Source organism: Camelus bactrianus, chromosome 4 (genome assembly GCF_048773025.1).
Source record: "Camelus bactrianus isolate YW-2024 breed Bactrian camel chromosome 4, ASM4877302v1, whole genome shotgun sequence".
NCBI lineage: Eukaryota > Metazoa > Chordata > Mammalia > Artiodactyla > Camelidae > Camelus > Camelus bactrianus.
The window spans coordinates 58,795,101-58,821,370 of NC_133542.1; the positions used below are offsets into that span (position 1 = coordinate 58,795,101).

The following is a 26,270-nucleotide window of genomic DNA, read 5'->3' on the forward strand; positions in this document are numbered from 1 at the left end:
GTTCTTCATTTTGGATGTTAACCCATTATTAGATATATAATTTGCAAATATTTTCTCCTATTCAGTAGGTTGCCTTGACAGATTTATCTTTGGAATGTTAATTCTATAATAACTGATACATTTAGGTTTAAATCTATCATTTTACATTTTTCTTTGTCCCATCTATGCTTTGTGCCTTGTTTTTGATTAAGCAAGTCTTTCTATTCCATTTTCTCCTATCAATTTATGTTATACATTCTTTTATTATTCTTTTAGTGGTTACCATGGAGTTTAAAAAAGGCATCATTGCATTGTTAAAGTTTAAACTAGAATTTTCATCATTTTCTGGATAACACAAGGGCTTTTCAACACTAGCTTCAGTTACATAACTCTTTTGTGCTAATGTAATGAACGTTAGTTTTACGTATATTTAAAACCCCACAAGACATCATTAGTATTGTTTTAAACAGCTATATGTTCATTTAGATTCACCTACAGATTCACTCTTTCCAGTATTCTTTGTTTTTTCTATATTAACATGCTTCCATCCTGGATCATTTCCTTTGCCCAAGGTAATTTCCATTCCCTAATAAAGAAAAACTCTATTATCACTTAATATTTGACTGCTGATAACAAACACATTCATTATTTTGTATGACTACCTCTGTACTTTATGTTTATTTTTGAAGGCTGCTTTGCTTAGTATAAATTTCAGAGTTGTAGTAATTTTCTTTCAGCACAATAATATCATCTGTCTTCTGTCTTCCATCAATTCGGTTGAAAAAAATCAGTCTATTGTTGCTCTGTTGAAGATAATGTGTCCTTTTCCTCCAGTTTCTTTTAATAATTTTCTTCTTGTCTTTGGTTTTCAGTATTCCCACCAGGATGTGCCTAGGTTTCATTTTTCCTTTATTTATTTTTGCTTAGTTCATAAAGCTTCTTGAATCTGTAGATTGATGTATTTTATTTTAGAAAATTCTTGTCCAGTATCCTTTAAATATTGCTTCTCCCCCATTCTCTCTTCTCTTTTTGAGGTTCTACTTAAAAATATTAGACCTTATAACTGTGTTTCATATATCTGTTATGCTCTTTTCTGTGTTTTTTGTATTCTTGTCTCTTTCTGCTTCAATTTGTATACTTTCTATTGACTTTTTTCATTTCACAGATCTTCCCTGTGATGTTATGCATATTACATTTGCTTGTTACCCTAGCTATTGAATTCTTAATTCATTATTGTATTTTAATAATTTAAAATTATTTGAAACAATCTCAGACTCAAAAAAAATTGCAAGTGCATTGCAGAGAATATTTTTTAAACCATTTTGAAATTAAGTTGCAACCTCATACAACATCACCTCCAAATGATCTTATATGATTTTCCTACAAACAAGGAGAAAAAAAAACTATAGTGAAACTATAGTGATTGTTTAAATAAAGCAGACTTAGTTCTCACTGAAGGTTAATCTGAGTAAATTTGGGGGTGGGGGCAGGATATTTTTCAGAGGCACAAGTTGTATTCCTTACTAAGTACTTGATCCCTCGAGTACCTGACTCCTTTGCTGTAGTGGCCAGGGCCCATAGAGTCAGCAGGACCCAGGTGCAAACCTTGGCTCTCGCACTTGCCAGCTCCATGACTTGCAACAGCACAGTGCTTGGTACAGAGAGAGTACCTTGGCAAATATTGGATGAGTGATGTATAAAGTTACTAAATGTATGAGGTTCAGTTTGCTTACCTGTAAAAGAGGTATAACAGTAGGTTTGCTTAGAGATTACAGATAATTTATAGAACGCTCAGCATATATAATAAGCATTCAATTAGTGCCAGATGCAATAATAGTAAATTTTATACTAGAATCCTCTCATTCATATCAAGCAAGTCCCAGAAATAATACGACTTATCTCAGTTTAGGAGGTTAGTGAGAGATATTTGCCTACATGACTCTGTTGCTTTAGAAAGCATTTCTAGCATTGTTTATTTCTCTCTTGCTATAAGGATTTATTAAAGCAGATTGTGTTCAGCAGTTCGAAGTAGACAAAGGGTGAAGACACAGTCTTAAGGAGCATACAAACCAATGGAGAGGTCTTCTGGGTGCAATTAGATCATTAGTTCTAAGGAATAATAAATGTGGGACACATACTGAAAGAGAGAATAAAAGAGCTGGGTTAGTGTGGGGAAGGATCATGTAGATGTGAGTTTGCAATGGAATTAGAACTGGAATTGAAAAAAAAAAGTATTTGGCACAAAGACCACAGGAGATTTTCCGGTTAAGTACAGGGCAAGTGTGGTATGGGTGCCCTGGGTACAGGCAGATGCTGGGGAACAGCAGGAGGCTGGGGGTTTAGTGTTTCCCAGTGGGAGCAGAGACAGGTGAAATCAGGTAGATGAAACCAATCTGCAGATCACCTTGGTAATTGTGTTAGCTTTCCACTTTGCTGTTTCTCAGCCTTTTTGTGCCTTGTTTGAATACTGAAACATTCCAGAGAGGGTCAGAACCATTAGATCAAGTACAGGTTGGCATTGTTTTTATTTTGAGGTGGTTTACCTTGATTTTATTTCCTATCCAAAGACAACAGTTTGAATAGTTAAAGCCTGGTTTTAGTAGATCACAGAGTATGAAGAAAGGCCAGCTAATGGTTGTGGACTTGGTTATCTCTTTGGCAACCAGTACTTAAGGTGGACACATTGAAGAAGGGCAGTCTTCGTCTGAAGTAATTTGGCAGTTGCAATTTAAAATCTGTTTGCTCTCCTCTGAAACAACGTGAGCCTCTCTGGAGAATCCCCTCGTTTTGCCCTGATATAATCTCACTTGACCTCTCATTCTGACTCTCAGCTAGCTGATAGGTTGGGGAGTAAGGGTTGAAATCTCTCTCTCTTTATTAACCTGTGGAAAGAATTAAAGAAATATGCTAATACCATTTAATTCAAAGCTGCCTAGGATGACACACAAGACACTTGAGACTATATATTACAGGGAAATAACAGCTCTTCGTGTGCTAAGGGTAAAGAGAAAGGATGTATAACTTGTCTTCCTTTTTTTCTATCTTTTTGTTTTTGTTTTTGATAGAAATGTTACTTTTTTTCCAGTGAATATTTTAGATAGAACATTCTTTTTTTGCATTTTTTTTTCCTTATGTTATTGGAATGCCTGCATTAGGACATCACTTGGTATATATGGGAAAATTGTTGGGATTAAATGTAAGGTTACTGCATTGATTTCAAGCTAGAAATATTGTTCCCTACTGTATTTATTCTAATATGTGTATACATGATAGAAATTTCATTTTCTTAAAGTGTCTGTTAGGAGTTTCCTGTTATTTAACATGATCCAAAGATGTAATTCTCTAAAAAAGGAATGGCAAGTTATTTTAATGCCTTTTATTGTTTTTGTTTCTAGCCTATTCTACTAAGCTCAACAAATTTCCTGTGTTTAATATGAATGATGACTTGAATGATCTGTGTACCAGTGCAGTAAGCCCAAATACTACTAAAGCCACTAGGTATGCCCTGAATGTGTGGCGATATTGGTGCATGACCAATGGGCTCAAAGATCACACAGACATCACCAAGGTAAGAAACTCTTAAGTTTACTTTTTCTTCCAGCCAACTTCACTGAGCTTCCGTGTGCCAGGCAATGTGCTAAGCACTGTGGGGAACACAGAACAGGTGCTTTCTGCCTGAGAAAACTTTGAAGGACCAAAAAATAAAAAAGAAAGAAAGAAAGAAAGAATATCTTCAGTACAAGACAGAATTTGATAAGTGTTCTATAAATTTACAGATCAGAAATGCCAAAAAATTCAAATGGATAAATTAATTTCAGTTTGGTGAGACTAGTGAAGGAATTGATTTTAAAACCTTATTTTGAGGCAGAATTTCAACAAAATTGGTTGAAACCAAGAGTCTTCTAGGCTGAGTCATATAAGAAAGAGTAAAATTTAGAGTAGACTCATTTGCCTGCAGCAGAAGCTTCATATATGAGAACAGTGGACTAGATCTTGATAACCCTTCAATGCCAAGCTAAACTCTTGTGAACATTGTGAAACCATTGAAGTTTCATTTTGTCTTGTTTTTGTTTGTAAGGAGAGACTTTATTTGAAGGATTATTGCAGGGGCCACAGAGAAGGGACTATCATAATAGGGAGAACACTCTGACGGTAAGATCTGCAAGTATCTTAAGGTTTGGAGGAAAGGGAAACACTGAGCTTTTTTGAACAGGAAGGAACATAAGAAAAGTGGTATTTTAGAGAAATTAACTGGAGGTAATGAGCAAAAATTTATTTACTCTTCTTGGTCCTTAATTTCCCCAGTTGTAAAGTGAGCCCTTAAAATTTCTTGCAACTTGAAATGTTGGAGGTTTGTGAACAGAAGAAAAAATTCTTGGACAGGTAGAGACAGAACAGAAAAATACTGTATTTAGACTTGGATATATTGAGTCTCCATCATAGAGATGTCTACCAGATAGATATGTTGGATAAGCATTTGGGAATGTGGGATTTCAAACATAGGGGAAATGTTAAAGCTGGAAGTATAGATTTAAACTTATTGCAAATAAAAGTCATAATGGTCACCAAGGGCAGGTGACATCTCCAAGTTTGGGTGATGTGTCTAGGGCACTAACAGAAGATGAAATAGGTTTCTACTTCTGGCAACATGGTGCACTAGATGCCGTGAGGGGCCTATCTACTGTATGTACAGAAAGAAAGGGAGCCATCCACAGGGCCAAAAATGACCGCTGAAACTGGAGCAATGTGAGCAGTAAGCACGTATGAAAGACAGGGCTCTCCCTGAGGACTTATGTTGATAATATCATTAGGGAAGGGAAGAGACAAGGGAGCTAAACTGAAGAATCCTTGATTGAGGAGAGTACCCTGAAAGGATCTAAAGAAGTTCTAGGTCAGTAGCATACCCTGGCTCCTTGCAGAGTCATGTGCTAATAATCTTTGAAGGGAAACATCCAAAATGTAGGTACCCAGGTTTTTCACAGACTAAGATCAATGAAATATGTGCTCATTAAAAAAAAAAAAAATTAACAAACCACTTAAGGAAATAAATCGCCATGAATGAGGCTGAATAGAAACAACAAGGAATAGATTTAGACACCAGGGACTTTAGGTAGTAGATTATAGACTAAGTATGTATGAAACATTCATTGAAAGAATGAGAAGAATAAAAATGAACAAGCAACAGCACACTAATCAAAATGACCCAGCAGATTTGAGAATAAATAGAAATTTCCATTTGTGACCATGAGAAAAAGGAGGGCCCAAGAATTACCCTCCTGCTGTAACAACTAGAAAACTGGGCACAATATATGAAACCACTCTTCTACAGAACAGGCAGCACAGGACTTGATCCCTAAGATGAGTGCTACCATCTCTCAGGTGTTCTACCTGGAGGCAGTTTCTCAACTGCAGTGAAGGGTAGGGAACCTAAACTGAGCCTGGCAATCTTGCTGAGTTGAGGGGAGACAGAAATCAGAGCTCAGGGAGGCTGAGGACATGAGAATACTAGAAAGAACTTAACACCATTCATTGAAAAGGTATGACAAATCCAGAATTTAATAATGTAAAATTTACAATATCCAGCATCCAATCAAATATTACTATATATAGGAAGAAGTGGGAACACACAAACCATACCTAGGAGAAAAATCAGTCAAGTCTTTCATTTCTAGACAATTTGGAGGGCCAGGTTTACCCTCCTGCTGGAAACAACCAAAATACAGACAAATGATATAAATAATGTTTTGCAAGGTACTGTATAACACGCAAAGAAGGACAGTGATCTTTGAGAGATGGGAAGCACAGTGAGCCTTACACATGCCCAGCTCACTGCCTTGAGAGAGTCCACTGGGCTGTAGTGCAGCAGGGGAGCATGCAGGCAGAGCCCAGGAGGCTTGCTGAGTTGAGGAAATGGAGCTGAGTCTAGAGAGACCCAGGTGGCTAGAATTGTCATAGCAGAATATTTGAAAGTAAAGAGCTACACAGAAAGAGCCTGAGAGCACCGAAGATAGTCCCCCTGAAATATTCAGCTGAGTACTGCTCAACATCTGCATGTAAGGAAACTATCTGAGGCTGCTCCCCACGCCCCTGCCCCCAAAAAACCTGAAAAAATTAGAGGTAATAGTACCTGGCACTCACACAGAACTGGAAGTAGTACCTCTTCCCACCAGTCAGACTGGAAAAACCTCAGGATTCATAGGGTAGAGTATTCAGAAAGGTCTTGCATCAGGTGTGGAGAACAATTAGCCATAGACTGAGCTTTGCTCTAATCCCACCCAACAAACCTTAAAAGCAAGACCCAGGTACATGAAAAGGTACTGGATATCACTAGTCATCAGGGAAATGGAAATTAAAACCAATGAGCTATCACCTCACACCTGTCAGAATGGCTGTTATCAAAAGATAAGAGATAACAAGTGTTGGTGAGGATGAGCAGAAAGGGGAACCCTTATGTACTGTTGGTAGGACTGAAAATTGGTGCATCCACTATGGAAAAAGTATGGAGGTTCCTCAAAAAATTAAAAATAGAAATACTGTACAATATCCTTTATGTAAAAGAAATGAAAGCACTAAGTTGAAAAGATATACATACCCCTTTGATCACTGCAGCACTATTTACAATATCTGAGACATAGAAACAACCTAAGTGTCCATAGATGGATGAACAGATAAAGAATGCGTAGTACACACACACACACGAATATTATTCAGCCATAAAAAAGGACAGTTTGCCATTTACAACAACATGGATGGATCTAGAGGGTATCATGCTTAGTGAAATACGTCAGACAGAGAAAGACAAATATCATACAAAGTCACTTATATGTAGAATCTAAAAAAAAAATCGTAAAAAACCTTATAGATACAGAGAACAGGTTCATGGTTGCTTGAGGTTGGGGGTGAAGGGTGTTGAAATGGGCGAAGGTGGTCAAAGGCCTGGGGGTGTAATGTATAGCTTAGTGACTATAGTTAATAATACTGTACTGTATATTTGAAAGCTGCTAAGAGAGTAAATCTTAAAAGTTATTATAAGACAAGAAGTTTTTTAATTGTGTGTGGTGATGGATGTTGACTAGACTTACTGTGGTGATCATTTTGCAATATATACAGATATCAAATCATTATGTCACAAACCTGTTAACTAATGTAATAGTATATGTTAATCATATCTCAGTTTTTTAAAAAAGCACAAGACCCAAAGGATCAAACAGTTTTCAAGTAACTGCACTATGTCCAGAAGAAACCTTAAGATTATTTAGGAGTATAAGAATATCCAGAACCCAAGAATAAAACTTGCAATGTCTGGCAACTAAACAAAAATTATCACACAAGCAAAGAAGCAAGAAAGTGTATCACTTAAAGAACAAATCAATCAAAACCAACCCAGAACTGACACAGGTTTTAGAATTAGCAGACAAGGACATTAAACAGTTATTACGAAGAAGATAAGCATGGGAAAAGATGCTCAGCTTCATTAGACATCAGGGAAATGCAAATCAAAACCACCTGAGATTCTACTTTACATTCGGTAGAAAGACTAGAATAATAATTAAAAAAAAAAAACAGACAATAACAAGTGTTGATGAAGATGTGGAGAAACTAAAACCCTCATACACTCTGGTGGGAATGTAAAGTGATGCAGCTGCTTTGGAAAGTCTAGCCATTCCCCAAAAGTTAAACATAGAGTTACTCTATCACCCAGCAATTCCACCTCTAGGTCAAACCTCAAGTTTAGTTTTTCCCAAAGAGGAAAGAAGAAGTCAAATCAGACCTCAAAATGTCATCTAAATAAGCAGAGTGTACACTGCCAGTCTTACACTCTGATCACTCTGTGTGATCTACTATTTGTTCCCCTTAGTATTTTTTTTCTTCACAAGCGTGACCTAATCCTCCCTGATGCATCTCCCTCAAGGTTTCTGTCTCATTGATTTATATATTTCTTAGCCTCATTCAAAAAATGGAGCATCTTGGAGTTCAATACCTATCTTTCTCAATAAAGAAAAATTTGGTAACTACAAAAATGAAGTCATTTTTATTGTCAGCAATGGTTACTTCAAGATTCAGTTTGTTTTCCTAATAGAGTACTTGTAGTTCACAAACATTTTCTCCACTTTCTTCATCCCCTAAACAAGATTATCACAAAGGGGAGTTTGAGGCATTCTCCAAAAGTAATTCTTGGTTTTACTTGTCTTACAACTCTTTCAAGTTTCAAAGATTACTAAGTAGATCCAGAACTTTGGGATTTGCCAAGCAAAATTAGTCTTTTTCTTATACTTTCTTTCCCATCTGGAGTCATCGACCCCATATGTAAAGTCTTACTTATCTTTGATCATTTTCACATCACAGAAGCCAAGCTTGTAATCCCTGGTGAATTTAACGTGGTAAATTTATTCACAGTGGCTCATGAAGGAAAAATAGTTTCTTGTAATGTCTTCATAACAAATTGAAGACCCTCCCTGGAAGAATAATCACCAACTAAAATTCAGTCTGAGAAAACTAAGATGGCAGCCAACATGGGCCAGAATGAACAGTTTCTTTTGTGCAAACAGTATAAATTTTGTGCTTAACATTTCTCCAGGGATTGCTTTGCTGTGATTTTTTTCTTTGAAACTTGTGCTATAAATCAAGAGAAATGTTCTGCACCCTAAGACAGCTTGGTTCTCCTAACTCCAAGGTTAATTCATTGCTTTAATCCACGTTTATCAGGTCATTGAATATCAAAAATACATTTGAAGCCTTCTGGTTGGGTCTTCAACATGAAGACCCAGTCATGTATGAGATGTAGTTCTTGCCTTCAGGAAGCTTTCAGTCCACTTTGAGAGACAGATAAAAGGCTGTGCAATATGGAGAGGGCCATAATAAAATTTAAATTAAGTGCTGTGGGATCCCACGTGAGAGAGTGATTTGCTTAGGGAAGGTGAGAAGCCTCTGTGTAGACAGCAGAATTGGAGCTCGATCTGAAATAATGAATAGAGGTTTTCCAAATAGGTAAGATCAGAAGAAAAAACATTCCAGGTAGAGGAAGTAGCATATGCAAAGACTTGGAAGCATGGAAGAGACTTGTGGTTTCTATGGATGACACAAATTTCAGTGAGGCTGGAAAGCAGAGTATAAAGAGAACAGAGTTAGCATAGAGAAATAGGGTGTATCAGTTACCTGTTGCTGCATAACAAATCATCCAAAAACCTAGTGGCTTAATACAACATTCATTTTATTTGCTCATGATTATATGGATTTTTCTTAGCTGAGTGGTTCTTCTACCGGTCTCACTTGGGATACTCATGCGAGTGTGGTCATCTGTATATTAGATGGGAGGCAGCTAGTCTCTGAGTCACATGTTCCTGAGGTCTAACTGGCCTTCTTACATGGCAACATCATGTACTATGATGACGGAAGCAGAACCTGTAAGAACCTATAGTGTGAAAGCAGAATCCCTTGAAGCCTAGGTTTGGAATTCACATATTGTTATTTCTACTCCATCCTATTGGCCAAATTAATCCATGGCCAGTACAGATTCCAAGGGTGGGAATATAGATTCTACTTCTTGAGGGGCGGAGCAGAGGGATATAGGAATAAGGGAAAGATTGTTGTGGTTGTCTTTGCCAAGGGGGAGGCAGATTGTGAAGACTTGCATACAAGATAAACAGTTTGGAATTTGTCCTAAGTACAACAGGAAGCTATCAGAAGTTAGCTGTTTTGTTTTGTTTTGTTTTGTTTTGTTTTGTTTTGTTTTTAAATACTAAGGGAATACGATTTTCTGCTCAGCACCACTTATTTAGGAACCATTCCTCTCCTACAATCCCCATGGTTACTGCAGAAGCCATTATGTTAATACAGTGGCCCACTTTTGGGTCAGTTGTTTGGATCAGGAGTGGACCAGTCAAAATCCTTCCTTTATATATTTTTTTCTACTGAAAATGACAGTTGGACTCTTGCCGATACCTGAAGCTGTAAGATATAATCCTAGGGGAGTGCTAGGTGCCTATGTTTTAAGCTACACAAAGAAAGCTGCTCTGTATAGAGAAGCAGAGATGAGAGTCCTGGTGGCCTTGAACTCTGCTAATTCTGACATCCCCCTTTGCTTTGCTCAAGTTTGGTCCATCTCCTGTAGCCATAACTAATACAAAGAGATCTGCAAGTAGGGAGTTGCAATTCACAACATAAAAATCTGAAGCCAGCTGAGTTTGGGTGTTACTGGGGTGTTATTGAGAAGTTATTTTAACTGGTCTTTTACTGGTATGTACGAAAGCTATTGTTTTTTATATTTTATTATGCAGTTACTCTACTCTTCCTGATGGCTTTTCAGCTGAATCTCTTGGACTTACACCAACAATCTGATTATCAGAAAACAATTATATTTTGTCATTTTCTTTTCCTGTGTACACATATACATACGTGTGTATGTGTGTATAATTTATTTTTCTTGTCTTACTTGGTTGGCCAGAATCTCCAGAGCAGTATTATATAATAGCAATAATATTCAGCATTCTCATCCTATTCCTGACTTCATAAAAAAGATTCTAATGTTTTCATCTTGGGTATAATTTTTATAGTTCATGTCTGTAAATTACTCTTCATCACAGTAAGAGGATTTTTTTTCTTCCAATCTAAGTTAAATTTGAATGTTTTAAAATTTAAGATAGATATCACATTCTTTCAAATAATTTTTTAGTAATTATCAAGTGCACTTTATTTCTCCTTAATATATGAATAAGTCAGTTATATTAAAGTATTTTATTAAGATTGAATCTCCTTACACTCTGCAATAATCCTTACTGGTCTTGGTGTACATTGCTTTCCTGCCGTCCTGAATTTGATGTGCTAATATAGGCAGCCCTTGTTTTGCTGGTACCATGTTAACTGCTACTTGTGCATATCAGAGCCATGTCCTCGCTTGCATTGTTCTAATGTGTACACATTTTGTTTAACATGGTGCTGTGCAAACCGAAAATTACCGGTATTCTACTTAGGGACATTTACATTTATATTGATATACTTTGTTTTTCGGTATAATATCTGTAGAATGCTTCTTTTTTCCTATGCTCCCAAACTGTTTAAATACAAAAGAAAAACTGAAATGACTCCATAAAGCCATCTCTTTATGAGTGATACACATCTTTGACAATCATTTCATTCTCTTTTCTTGTTTGGGGCTATTCAGATCTCTTACTTCTTACTGAACCAACCTTGATAATTTATATTTTGCTAGGAAATTGTTCAGGTTATTTAGATTTTCTGATTAATATGCATAAAGTTTATGATATTCTTTCATATTCTCTGTTCATTTTCTATGGTTGTAGTCTTTCTCATTCCTAATATTGCTTATATGTATATTTCCTTTCCTCTTCTTTCTTTCTCTCTGTCAGATATACAAGGAGTTTGTCAACTTTGTAGGTCTTTTCAAAGATTACGTATTTTCATTTTTTATCTATCCCAATTTATATATTTTCCAGTTCATTCATTCACATTTTATTTTTGATTCACTCTACTATTTTTGAATTTGGTTTACTTTTTCTGGCCTTTTGGGTTGAATAATTTTTGCTTGTTTTCAATAAAGCTTTCTATCAAAGTCATTCAAGACTATGATATTATTGGAGTGTATTTAGCAACTTCTCCCACATTTTGATGTGTAATATTTTTAATCTCTAGTTCAGTTTTTATTTTCTCTTTGACCCAAGGGCGATTAGAAGAATGAATGTTACCTGTACAGTTTCTACTTTTAAAACATTTTTTATTGAGACTTTCTTTTGTCCTAGAATGTGTATTCAGCCTAATCTGACTATAAGCAAGGTCTGATTTTATCTCCATAGCTGCCTTTTGCAATAAAGCTTTCTTACCAGCCATACTTTCTTCTTCTCCTAACATAGCCAAATAAGGAGAGCTCTCTTAATTGTCAGTATTTCAGTAAGTTGTTCATATCTTTTCATATGGACAACCTGTGGATCATTAAGCCAGAGATATTTCAAGACCTATTCAGATAAATTCAAGTGAAAAATCAAGGAGCATAAACTTGCTGTGGAAAATGGATATGTCAATTGTCTTTCCCTTCCAGCACCATGTTTCATGCCAGCAGTGCCAAACAGTACATGCAGAGAGCAAGGAAATAAATGTTGGAATGATTCAGAGTTTGATAAGTTTAGTTCAGGAATTCTTCAGAGAGGATGGTTGAATTTTTTTGAAAGGGAGAGAAGGAAATGATTTGCTAGAAAAGAGAAGAAAGGGCTTTCTAAAGAGGAATAGTGAAAGTTATAAAGACCAGTAATAAAAATAATAATTATATATATATATATATATGCTGTGTGTGTATTCATTACTATTTACAAACCCTTTCATATTCACTACTTTATTTAAGCATTACAGTAATTCTTTGAGAAGATATGATCGTTATGTCTCATTTTGTTGCTTGAAACACTGAGGTTTAAAAAGACTAAGTGGAGCCAAGTGTGGAACCTAGATCTTCTGGCTTGGTACCATGCTAAGGAGCCAGCCCTCTAGAGGGCTGTCCACTGTACAGCCCATAGTGAGGATCAGGAGAAGGAAGGAGGGGTCTGGCTACTTGAGTGTCCTCAAATGTGTAACCTCAGTGTTTGTCTCATTTGAGATCCCGGCAGTGAAGTTGAACGAGCTGCTTGAGAACTTTTATGTCACCGTTAAGAAGAGTGACGGCTCAGACTTCCTGGCCACATCGCTCCACGCCATCCGCAGAGGCCTGGACCGTATCCTGAAGAATGCAGGTGTGGGCTTTTCCATCACCAGCAGCACCTTCAGCTCTTCCACCAAGAAACTTAAGGAGAAGCTGTGGGTGCTGAGTAAGGCAGGGATGTCAGGGGCCCGTTCTCGCAATATCGTCTACTTCTCCCTTTCAGACGAGGAGGAGATGTGGCAGGCAGGGTGTCTGGGGGATGACAGTCCTATCACTCTGCTGTCCACTGTGGTTAAGTACAACAGCCAGTACCTGAATATGCGGACGCTGCAGGAGCATGCAGATTTGATGTATGGTGACATCGAGCTGCTCAAAGACCCACAAAACCAGCCCTATTTTGCCCGGACAGACAATGTCAAGAGGGAGAGTCGGAGTGGCTCCACCAGAGTGTGTCATGGGAAGATCTACCACGAGCACTCCAGGGGACACAAACAGTGCCCGTACTGCCTCCTCTACAAGTACATGTACATCCACCGGCCACCCACCCAAATGGAGGCCAAGTCCCCTTTCTACCTTACAGCCAGGAAGGAGGCCACGGACATGGGCAGCGTGTGGTATGAGGAGCAGAGGATGGGACTGCGGTCCCTTCGGGGGATTGTCCCCAACTTAGCCAAGAAGGTCAAGCTGGACAACTGTGAGAACTTCACCTTCGTCTCATTTACTCAGGTGTCCAGGAGGCTTGGCTCCCACAGCTGCTGCCAGTGAGTCTTCCCTGGGTCCCGGCCGCTGCCCTGCTCACCCTCACAGGAGGAGCTCCCTCCACAGCCAAGGCCCAAGCTCAGAGGTGGCGGGGATGACCGTGACTTCATGGTCAGGCTGGCCCCTGTCAGTGTGACCTGCTATTCCTTTGACTTTGGGTTTGTTTTTTAACTGAAAGTAGAGGAGTCTGAATATTTAGGATGTTCTATCCAAATGTGTGTCACCTTTGCTAAATTATAGAATCTAATACAATGTATACATTGCTACATACACAAGAGTGAAGTTCATTTTATCTAGTGCCTTTTTAGCACAGATTTTCTCAAAAAAAAAAAAAAAGGAAAAAAAAAACTGTTTAAAGTAGTCATTAAAAAAAAAATCCCAGTAGCCTAGTAGCTTTAGAATGTTATGAAGACTATAAACGCTTTGTGGAATTACACTTACAGTAAGAAACTAGGATGAGAGAGGCAGACATGTTAATTGTTTCCAGGAGAAAAATTGCACTTGGCACTCCTCTTTCTGTTTTGTTGATGGATAACTTGGTCCTGCAAATCAGGCAGCCTTGCCTGATGGAAGGTCCTGGAGCTACACTCAGTCATGCTGGTAGGAAGGCGGGGGCTGCTCCGACGGCTCTCAGCACTGGGAGGAACTTAATCTCTGCATCAGTGGAGACAGTTTTATGAAAAAAGATTAATGCACCAAACAGTGTTTGTGAGAAAAGGTTTCCAGTGAACTGGATGGCTTGTACCATGGGGGAATTTCCAGTAGTGAAAGAAAGCGGCTTGGAAAAGCAGCCTGTGATCAAAATGTAAAAACCTCCCGAAGCAGAAGTGCCTACGTTTTCTTTCTTAGTGTCACGTGAAAGCTGTTTTCATTTGAACATTTTTTAGAATTTTTTAAATCTGTTCTTTGTGTCATACAGTTATTCCATCAGTATATAACACTGGATCTGTAAAACAACTGAAGGTAATTTTCAGGCTTCACCAGGAAAATTCAACAAAACAAGCTGCAAAGCAAACATCTCAAAATGTATTTATTAAAGAGTTTTGAAATGTTTATGTCAAAGTACGACTTTTTCAGCCACAAGAGATATCATCACTTTAGGTTGGCACCAATGCTTGGGACACAGTGATGTGGGCAACCTACCAGGTAAGCAAACCCAGCATTAAGGACATGGTTGTAAAAACTCAGAGTATGGTGATAGGTTCTTAATGCAGTTTAGAAATCATTTCACGCAGGTGAGAGTCAGCCTGACCCCATGTTATTGACACATTAACAGAATCTTCTATTAACTACTCTCGATAAGTGAAAAAAGGAGCCCAAAGAATGCTAATTAATAATAATAATTTCTAGGGATCTTTATTTTGTATTTGAGGAAAGACTGTTACAACTTTGTACCATTTTGTTCCTGTGTATGCCTTCTAATCCACAATTAAAATCCCAATAGACATTCATTTTGCCAGAGTCCTAAAATCAGTTCTATTTCTTTCTCAAAGCATTGTTTTTGTATTCATTTGAAGTAATTGTTTTTAAAAATTATCCACTAGTCATTGAAATATGTAATACTTCCTTTACCAGAGAAGACTCAACCAATGCTGCCTTAAGGTTTAATGTTGTTCCCTTTTTAGTTACTGCACATTTATAATTGTTTTCTAGTTAATCTTTCTTGAATATAGATTAACTTTGTTGTTTCTCCATCTGTATATAAGTAACAGGTAATGTTCAATAATCAATGTTATGACTTGATACTGCATACTGTTCTGTTATGGTTTCCTATAGTGATTTTAGGGTTTTGATTAAAAAGAGACACAAAACACTGGATACAGTTCCCTTTTGATTGCTGAACACCCAAAGGAGATTGTGTTTGTCGAAAGCAAATGGTCATTTTTCTGGTCATTTCTGCACTTAAACAGAAATAGAACCTGTGTGAACTGCTTGCCAGTGCCTGCAGCCTAGTTACTACAGCCTCCATTTTTATTTTAAATAGGTTCAAGAAGAAATTGCTGTTAGGTATGACTGGGATCTTTTCAGATTTTAACATTTCCAGAAGTAGCAATAACTGATCCAGAGGCTGTAAGCTTTCTGTTGATAGTGGCTTTTCATCAGCTGAATACCCATCTTTGCCTCAGACTTGTCGCTTATTACCTGTTTGATATACTTTCAGTCCTCAGAGTTCTGAAGTGAATGATGATAATTTAAAGTCAGGAGGTAGAATCTCCAGTGATACCTGATGGAAGGAGAGAATTGTATCTCAGCCTCCTAAATGCCGTTCGTTACACGCCTCCTTGGGGAATGGGAGTGAGAAAGAAAACACATTTATCAAGTGCTGCTCTCTGCCATCCATTGTCCTAGGTACTGTGTCTGTTACGTATTTGTGTGTAGGTGTGTGTGTGGGTGTAGATGCACGCACACACACTCTAAGTGCACATGTGGTAACACCTAGTAAACCTGCTAACATGGCAAAGCTCCTGTCCCTCCACATGGCCATGTCCGTGCTCGGAGGATCTGATGGAGACCAGGGTAGCTCATCCTGGTTGGCCATCAGCTGAGGCTCTCCACCACACCCTACGAAGACACCAGGATGTTCTTCTCTGGGCCTAAGCCAGGAGAAAGGAGAACCCCAAGAGGAGAAAGAGGGAGGTTAAGAGTGTTTTTTCCACTTACCTTTAGTTTTTTTTATTTTCTTGTTTTTAACTTGAAAGTGGGAATGAATATCAGGAATTTGCAAGTTGGGCTCTGAGTCAGGAGTGGTGGTGCTGCGGGGGTTACGGGAGGACCTGGGGAGTCCTTTGGGCGAGCTCCTGCCCACAGCATCCTCTGCATCTGCTCTGAGGGGAGCCCTGCTTGCTTGGTACCTCCTCCCCAGAAAGTAGCAGGTCTCCCTTGGAAGTTTATTCCTGCAGAGATGATAGGGGTGTCAGCTTGAAGGGTGCGAGTCAGTGAAATGTAAAGGGTTTAGCGCAGCACTAGGCACATAGTAATTATGCAATAAATCTTAGCTATTTCAGTTATAACCTTCGGTTAAAGTAATACTATTATTCAACGAATTTGCGTTACACCACCTATTTCTTCCATTATGGAGATTCTCCTTGAAAACTGTTAACTTGAAGAGGAAACCAAACCTGATAATCTGGTCACATTTATACCCATAAATTCTACCTCCAGCATATCCAAGCCCTGATACCTCAGATATATGCAAAAACAATGAAAGGAGAGGGAAGCCCTAAGAGGCTTTCTGAGAAAGCTTCTCCATTGTTTAGAGTGTTTGCAAAGGGGAGTATTATGGGAAAACCTTACCAAAGTTGTGAAAGAAATGGTCTCCTTGGTCATATGCCATTTCCCAGCCTTCCTTGGATTATACGCTGTAGTGATCTGCCCTGACTGATAAATGGTGTTCGTAGAAGTGTGGAATTCTGTTAGTTTGATTTTTTGTTTTAATTCAACCTTACTAAAAGTGTCAAGTGCCATACCCCGCCTCTCAGCGTGTTCGTACACAGCTGTTGGGAGAATCTGGACAAAATCATCCACCTGTGGAAGTGGAAGCCTCTGGCTATAGAAGCAGGGTTACCAGACTGGGAACATCTTCGCTACTCACTTGGCAAATGCTTGTCTCACTTTCCTCAGCTCTAAAGTGAGATCATTGGAACGGATGTCTCCAAAGTGAACAGTGTTACATTTCTGCAAGTCCTCAAGGCCATATAATCAGGAAGTGGCAAAACTGGGAGGCAGAATTCCTAATTCCTCAAGATCATGTACTGAACTTCCCAAATTAGCATTTCTTGCTATGTTGGAATGCTTTCTTTAGGAATAACAGTTTTCTTGAATTTTCAAGTTTCATGACTCCTTAAATTATTTTGCTATCTCTATAGACAGAAGAATGTTGATTGTTTTTCTCCAATTAGGTTAACAATGACCACATTGTTACCACTTAAAGTAAACAGAATGTTTAAATATTACACTTATCAGACGTGCATCACTTTGTTACTTTTATTGAAATCTGGATTGCTAACGGTTTTTGATCTAGTAACCAAGTTACCTTTAGGCATCAAGAAATGCTCACAATGAAGACCTCAGAGAAGAGTTATCTCATTTTCTCTAATGAGCTCCAAATCTTTGTTGTGTTTCCCATATAAATTATCACCTTAGCAAAGACATGAGTGGAGGGAGAGATTGGTGACTTAAGGCCAAACTCCCTTTCTGAGAAAAGAGGAGACCATTTGGGGTGAAAAACTAGCTTATCTCTGGAAAGTCCAAGGTGTTCTGTATCCATGTATCCTGACATCACAGGATTTCCCAGACTCCTTTGAGGAAGGCTATACATCCTTCTGGCAAAGTTCGCCTATTATTATTGTGATTTTTGAGTACTTATGGATCTTTACAGCCCAGGAAATCCCATGTTGAATTGTTGATCAGAATCAGATTTTCATGCTCAATTATAGTGCTTTATTATTTATCTGATGCAGCCCATATGGAATTTAGTATTTTAGGAAATATTTATTAAGACTGAAAAAAGTCACTGAATTATACGTAGATGCACGTTGCTTCCATTACTATTAATAGGAATTAGATAGAACCCTCTCCGTCACTGAGATGAGAATGGGCTCCTAAACATTTTATGGTCAGTATGACTGATTTGGTTAATTTACATTTAACTTTCACGAAGATTCAGATTTGACTAACACTAACTGTGGTAAGTGCTTTCTCACAGCTGCCTCATAGTCTCATTTAATTCTCACAACAGCTTTGCAATGTGGGTCTAATTATTCCTGTTTTACTTATGGAGAAACCAAGGCTAAGAGACGTTGAATAAATTTCCCCAAGTCTCACAGAGCTAATAAGTTGGAGGACTTAAGTTTGAACCCAGGTCTTCTGATTCCAAATCCAGGCCTCAGTCCATTAGACTAAATTGCCTTCTTCAGGCCCACAGAGATCCATTGATCACAGAGTTTTTTAAAAATTAAACACAGTTTCTATTTGTTTGGGAAATATTTTATTTTTCATGCTGTACTGTGTCACACCTTATATGCACTGTCTTATTAATTCAATATATTGATATAATTCAGTAGTTCCTGGAAAGCCTGATGGTTTTCTATGAATGAATATAACATTTTCTGCCTACTGAGAACCTTCTATGTTTAGCCAATAAATAACTTGTATTATCTGTTGTCTACGTAAAAGGGCAGATGGCCATGCCAGTCTGTTCTAATAAAAGTCAAGTCGTTTACAAACGGCACCTGTTTCGACATTATTATCATTCCTTAAAACGTAAAGGACTCCTAACCTGTGTCACGATCACACGCTCAGGGTTTTTACTTTCACTTTTTAATTTTGGTGTCAGACGATTTTTATAATCTTTAGACTAATGCACCCTCATAGCAAAATATACTTATTTAGTCATTTGCTTTCTATTCTTTCCTTCATCAGGGCATGTTTTTCTGTCTTGGGACTTAAAAAATAGGAGGTTATAGGAAACTCTGAAATAACCTAGGCAAATTCCCCTGTTTCACCAATAAGAAAACTGAAGCCTAGAGGTACTAAAGGGCCCATCCAAGGTCAGCAAGACCTTGTAGATTCAGGACTACAAAATTAGTCCAGAATCTTTCCTCCATACCATAACAGGAAGATTTGGATTTTTACAAATTAATTAATGGAGCTGCATCTGGCAGAACAACATCTGGCTAGCAGAAACCCCAGGCGAGCTCCTGCCCTTTCAGAAAAGCATTCGTAAAACCCAGAAGGCCAAGTCTGAACTCTAGAATCTAGAAGGAATCGATATAGTGGTTGAGGTATTTGGAGGTGGACCGGGGCAAAACCTTTCACATTGTAGCTCACTCTTTTCTCTGGCTTCACGTCATGGAACAGTTTCTGTGAAATAAAAAATCAGAAAGATACTTAATACTTGTTCTCCTTAACCATGTCTGTCTCCTTCCTCAGCACTCTGGAGCCAGAGAAATCACTGGCCGATCCTTTCCCTTAACTAGATGCCACACCATGAAGTGAACAGGTTCTCTGTCCCACCCACCTCTTCCATCCAGTCTGACTCCAAATCCTAGGGCTCCAGTGTGAGCAGAAAGCAGAGAGGATCTATTGGAGGCTTAGTGCATTCTAAGAAAAACATCCTTTAGGAGAGGGCAGGGATGATAAATAACCAGGTAGCAGAACATGCAAATATTGTGAGTTTTTTCGTGTGTGGTTTTGGTTCAGAGATTCAGAAAACCAGGCAATGGGAAGGGAAAGGAAGCTACTTACAGAAAAGTATTAAACTAGAAATTGGACTTGGAAATATGCACGTCTCCTTGCCATCAACCTGTGCATCCAAAACAGATTCGACAAACACTCCAGTGGACAGATAGCACAGCCAAAGGCCAATACTGGGTTTGAGAAGAAAGGACCACGTTTTAAGGATGAGTACAGAGAAAACAAAATGGGGCATTTAATAAAGTATGACTGAACCAGGGAAAACAAACAGCTTCCAGGACACTTGCAAATGAAAGTGGTCTACTGCAAGAAACAAGAAAATTTGAGAGTTCTCTTTGTCCTAACTGAAGGAACAGAAGAATTGCTTCTATGCAACAACAGTAAGTTACCTTAAAATGAGAGCAGGTTAGGAGAAAAAAGACAATAGAATAAGATGAAAAAGAAGGTAGGCTTTCAAGGGAGTTGAAAACACAATAGCAGATTAAAATCCACATTGGAAACAAGAAAGAACAATACTGATGCTTAAGAAAAACCCAATGTGAAGGACCAACTTGGGACTTTCTTCCTAATGTTCTTTCAAAAGAAACAAGGTGAAAATAATGGGGAAAGACGATGGATTCAGAAAACAGAACATTAGCTAACATTACAGACATCTGCTTTCCTGATGAAAAGACTATATTGAGAAAAGGATTATTAGATTATAAAAATGAAATCTTTCCTGAACAGAATGAAAATCTGTGTATTAGATTGAAAGATCTCACTGCCTTCCAGGCAAAAAAAGAAAAAGAAAAGTGAAAGAGACCTGCACGGAATCACTTCCGGGCAGAATGTTAAACTACCAAGATAGAGGCTGAAAACTCCCGCCAGCATCCAGTCAGACCTCAACCAGTTTCCTATCAGAAAACAAAAGAGCATTCTGGCTCCAGACTTCTACGCTACAGCACCAAATGCCAGGAGACAATAGGGAATTCTGAGGAGAAGAGCTGTGGTTTTCGGATTTGATACACGTTTTATATGTAAAGAGACAGAAAATGTATTTAGTTATGACAAGCCTTCAGGAAATAAATCATCTATATACTATTCTTATAAATTATACTGCAACCTACAAAGCTGGGTTGATTTTTTTTTTTTTTTTTTTTTTTGCTTAATATCATAAATGCCCAAAGTCCTCGCTTAAGTAAATGCGGAGTCACGACAGGAACTACCACTCAGCAATGCAAACAAAACAGAGAAGGGAGAGAAAACATTCTCAGGCCAAACCTAGAAATTAGGCCAAAGCAGAACATGAAACCGTAAGCAGGGCGCAGTCTAGGCAAGGGTGCGGGCTTGGCGGAGGACGGACTGAGGTGGTCACTGTGCGTTTGCGGGTATGTGACTTCTGGCCATATTATCTCTTTAAAATCATACCTGTCTTTCTTCTAGTGCAAAATGATGTGATACCCCAGAGTCCCTTGAAATGATTGATTATTGGTTATATGAGAAAATGTACCTAAAAACAATTGCCATCTCACAGTGTTGTATTTCTTCATTTTTATTACTAAAGCAATGCATGATGACTGTAGTAAAAACAGTCCAGATACCTTTTTCACAAGTAAAATTTGAATTCCTCTGTTTTCCCTACTACCTAAAACATTCTATCCTGAAAGGGTCCTATGCTTCAAAGTGAGAAAAGGTAGGGGGTCCCCACGTTTGTTTTGGGGTCTGATGGCCCAGACTAGAGTTTGTCGAGCCATCCCACGTGCTTCTCCACCCTCCCCAAACTCAGAATTGACAACAGGTGCAAAATTAGAAAATTACAGAAGATACATCAGTGCTTTAACAAGAGATCAGGAGGAATGAAACTTGTTTAGGCTAAACATGCAAGAAAAATTCAGTTTCAACAGCAGGAAGCTGGCTGGGAGCAGTGAGGTGCTTTCCTTAGCTGTACTTGAAGTTTGGTGGAACTGTGTTTAAATTCAGATACTAAGGGACTAAAAGCAGTAAAAACAAACAAACAAAACAAAAAAGCACTGATTTAATTACTTCTGGAGTCTACAGTGTCGGTGTTGGAATTAAAGCTGGGTTGTTTTGTTTGGGTTTTCATTTGCTTGCACTGGACAGACTTGAAAACACACAGGAATGTTGCGTGTCCTTGGCCTTGCCCAGTTCCTTCCTGGGAGTGTAAAGGTTTTATCTGGACCCCAAGTGGTCTTGGCAATTTAAGCTGGAAATTAAATTTTCAACAACACCAACACATTTGCTTTAAATTTAGCAATAGAATAGTGAATGAGTTGCTTCGTTCTCCCTTCTCAAGCACAGCAAACCTCTTCCAGATGGAGGCAGTCCCTTCTGGATAAGTTCCAAGGATAACTTTTCCCAGGGTCTTCTCTTGCGTGGCTGTGACTAACAAGAGTCTGTTCGCTTTAACTACTTGGAGAAGAAACACAGTGCTTTCATTTAAAATTTTAATATTTTCTGTGTGGCTATATGTTCCAAGTGATAAAACTGTGTCCTGATGTTTTCACCGTTCCGGATTTTTTCTTTTTTTTTTTTTTTGTAGAGGAGGATATCCACAATTTCCTAACACTGGAAACATCATTCTGAATGATATAGGAAATGGTCAGTAACTTGAATTATTTTATTGTACCATTTTCAACTTTTTCTTTCTTCTCCCAGTGATGCCTGCACGTGTACACACATGCATGTGCACATGGGATCACACGAGTGGGAAAGCACATACAGCCTCTCTTTTCTGTCATAGGGTGTCAATTTCTTGTTCATCTGGGCCAGCCCTCTGGTTGATAGTCTGGTAGAGCCTTAACAGTTTGCAAGTTTGGGGGTTATTTTTTAAAGTTGTTGTTATCGTTGTTTGGTTTGGTTTATGTACATGCAGCTTGACTGTTTAACCCAGATTTTCGAAAATAAAGAAAATGTTAATGTATATTTTATGTCTGTTTTATTAAAATAACTTAATTATTTTAACTTCATCAGTGGTATATATGGTTTCTGAATGTTTTTTATTTTAGTATCACATTCCTGGAACTAATGTTTTCCTTTCTACTTTGCAAAACGTTAGGACATTTTGAGCAGTTCTGTACCTGTATTCTATGCTTCTGAGCTAGTGCTCTGGGTGGAATAGTTCTGACTGACCCGTCCTCTCGTTCTCTGACTTGGATTCCCTCAGTGGGCAGACTGAGAGCCTGTTTGGAAAGCCCTCATGGTGATTGTATATTGACCATTGTCTATACGCCTCTGATGTTTTTAAATTAGTGCTTTAAATCAGTACTCATGGCTTTTGGAGAGTGCATTTAATCCTAAAACCTTTTAAAGTTGAAATTTACTATACAGCAGCTACAATCATTCTTAAACAAATTTCTGAAAAATATTTAAGAATGAATATAATGGTGATAATGGTGAAAGGATGAAAGATTTCATTCACAATTACTGACCTTAAGGCAAATTTAATCTCTTCTCATTGTTTTGCTCAGAGCAATGATTTTTAAAATTTTTAGGCTCCTGAACAGTTAAAAAATTTGATGAGAGGTATAGGTCATTGTCTCAAGAAGATGCATATGTGCAATGCAACATGACATATGTGAACCCAGGTTGTAAAACTCCTTCACTAGATTTTTTTTTTAAGAGTTGTCTTTTTGAGATGTATGCTGAAATATCTAAGGATTTGCTTCAAAATAATCCAGAGAGGTAGAGAAAGTGGAGGTGGTATATAAACTGTCCTTGGGTGGGTAATTGCTAAAGCAGCTCAGTGGGTACATGACAGTTCATTAGACTCTCCTCTGTTTCTTTGTAAATGTTTGGAATTTTCTATAAGGCAGAGTTTAAAATAAACACACAAAAAGCTCTTGTACTAGAGAGTCCACAACCCTTCTCACCAATCTTGTAGACTCACAGGATCTTCAAGATGAAAGAAAGGACCTGAGGAGAGATGAGAGTAATGATGCTGACAAATACAGGAAAGACCCTCTAGGTTAGCCAAGTTGATTTTCAAGTGAGAATGCTGGGTTGTAGCAGTAATCACAAGAACCGGTGAAATTTGAATTATTAACTATTAATATGGCCTTGTTTGTATCTATCGGATGGGAGCACATTTTGTCTGTCCCTTTAATGCAGAGAGTAGGTCTGTGGAAATCTTGTTGATTCCAGCAGTGTTCGTTGTGACACACAGGCTGAGATGCGCTCCATCCTGCTGAAAGTACCGTGAGCCCAGGGTGGCATGTGGCTTTCTAGGCCTTGAGGACAGACACTCCTCATGGCATTGCTCTGGAAACCACGTGCTACCGAAACCCTGAAAGAATGAGAGAACCTGCAGGGGAGGACCAGTAAGGGATGCGGTGTGTAGGGTAGATGCCTGCCCGCTCTCACTCAGGTGACATTATTTCCCAGGTCCTGAGGACGTCGCTCATGACTGGTACATTTTGGCTTGTTTCAGTCTGTTCCGTCTCCTTTTTCACGCCCTCTCCCAGATTAGGACCCGGAGCCCCAGAAGTTGTGCAGACCATCTTACTTCTCCAGTGCATTTCCTTTTCCATTGCTTCTTTCAGTTTCCCTCTTTTCTTTCTTCCTCTGCTAAGGAGCATTTTCACTACCATTTGCCGGTAGGACACCAGGGACAGACGTGAAAGACATTAAACAAGATATATTTCAGCAATAAACAATATTCTTGTATTTCTCAGGGGACCCCAAAGAAATAAGGATGAGAAATAAAAATTCCTGCTGGAGTATTTACAAGGTACTCAGCTGTTGAAGTGTTCACAATGCAATCAAGGAAGTAATTTAGCACATTTCTAATACACTTAAGTATGGCAATAATATGTAAGAGTTTGGTCAGATTGAAAGAACCCAGTGAATCTTCCAGGACATTATTAAAGAATCGAACCCCAACAAATAACATTTTTGACAGCTGACAGTTAGTATTGTACTTCCTGTGGTTTGTTGTGGTCTGTTCTAGGATAATGGCTCAGAATTGAGGGGATGCGATTTGACCTCCCCCCAGGCAGGGAGCAGTGTGATCTGGATGCTTCCTTTTGTCCTGTATTCTCAGGACGTGTGGACTCTGCATAGTTCACAATCGTACATTTCTCCTCAGTATAAGTACCCGGCCAGGGCACCACTTCCCAAGTGTCAGTCGTTCATGTACCTCCTTCACAATGTTGTGGCAGCAGAGGCCACTTGTTCTATTATTTATTTGCTGTTTTCTTTAAATTGGTTCATATTTTTAACTTGAATTTATCTTTTTTTTTTCCTGTTTAGGGGGGTGGTAATTAGGCTTTTATTTATTTATATGGAGGTACTGGGGATTGAACCCAGGACCTTGTGCATGCTAGGCACACACTCCACCCCTAAGCTATACCCTCCTCCTTAACTTGAATTTATTTTCAAGCAGAAAAAAAAGAAAAAATACTTCTTTAAAAAGCAGGGTTCCTGGAGTCAAAGCCCTCAGGTTCAAATCCTTACTAGTTCTATGACTGTGGGCAAGTTATTCGACCTCTCTGTGCCTCAATTTCTTCATCTTTAAAAAGGAGATAACAGTAATATGTACTTTGTAAGGTTGTGGTGGGGATTAAGTAAGAATATTAATACATATAAAGCACTTGAAACAATAGCTGGTGCATAGCAACCGCCAAAAAATAACTGTTAGCTGCGGTTATTCACGTTACTATACAGACGCTGGATTACTTGCAGTGCCTAGAGATAAAAATCCATAACTACTGAAATTAAAAATGTTTGCCCATGCTCACCCCAAGAATCATCTCCAGCATCGCCAGTGGCACAGTAACCACTGGGGGCAGCAGCTTGGCCACCCTCTCCTTCCTGAACTTACCTTCTCCTTGGTTTCCGTAAGGACTTAAGGTGTCACTGTCTCCTGATATTTTTCGCTTCGTCTCTAGATTCTTTCTCAGGTGCCTCATCCCTTGACTCTCGTTTATACTGACTCCATTGTATCCACTTTCTCAGGGCGATTTCGTCCACTCCCATGGCCTTATTAGTAGAAGCAGATCTACATTAGCAAAACCTTTCTCAACGGGGGTTCTTCATCTGAACCGCAGAATGCAGAACATGACTCCAGTGCCTTTCCCCTCAGTTCTGCCGAGGAGAACTAGTACCATTCTAGATCAGGGCGGAGACGCGCATTCCTTCCGGGCAGTGGAGGCCTTCAGGCAGCAGTGCTTCCGTCTCTTGTGGAACACCCCGTCGGGAAAGGCTCCTCAACCCCTGTCCCACCCGTATATCTTCCTAAGGAAATTTCACCTGTATCCACCCTGCTGCCCAAGCCAGAAACCTGACAGTTATCCCAGGACCTCCCTCCTCCCTCTCCCTCCATTCCTCTCTCATCCTCCATTACGTTTCCATCAGTGGATAACTCTACCTGCCTTAATAACCCTTGATCTCTTCCCTTCCCATTCTTGCTGACACCAGCTGGGTCAGCCCGTACCATTTGCCTCAGGTAAAAGTAACCTGAGTGGTCTTCTTGCCTCCACTAGTCTATCCTCCACTGCTTCCTGGGAAAATCTCACTAAGCCCAGATCTTACTCTGTCATTTCCCTGACAGTGGCTCTCTGTAGCCTTTCCTCCACATGGATGCTGGCTCGTGCTGTAACCCCATTCCCTCCTCTCTGCCATTGTGCCTGCTCCCCCCACCCGCCCACCTGGGATGTCCTCTCCTTCTACCTGCTCCTCTGCCATCACCTTTCTTTTG

General features: G+C 38.9%; 1 protein-coding gene across 3 annotated transcripts in view; it reads left to right on the forward strand.

Moving 5' to 3' along the window:
* The window catches only part of KIAA1958 (KIAA1958 ortholog), a 120,560-nt gene extending 98,061 nt beyond the window's left edge, over window positions 1–22,499 (forward strand). For 2 of the 3 annotated variants that reach the window (XM_074362009.1, XM_074362008.1), the window contains 2 exons: window positions 3,375–3,547; window positions 12,581–22,499. In XM_074362009.1, coding sequence (XP_074218110.1) covers window positions 3,375–3,547; window positions 12,581–13,387 — 980 coding nt within the window. In that variant the 3' untranslated portion in view covers window positions 13,388–22,499. Of the gene's footprint in view, window positions 1–3,374; window positions 3,548–12,580 lie in introns of those variants that run through there. The other variant, XM_074362007.1, reaches the window with a different exon arrangement.
* Window positions 22,500–26,270: the final 3,771 nt, after the last annotated feature.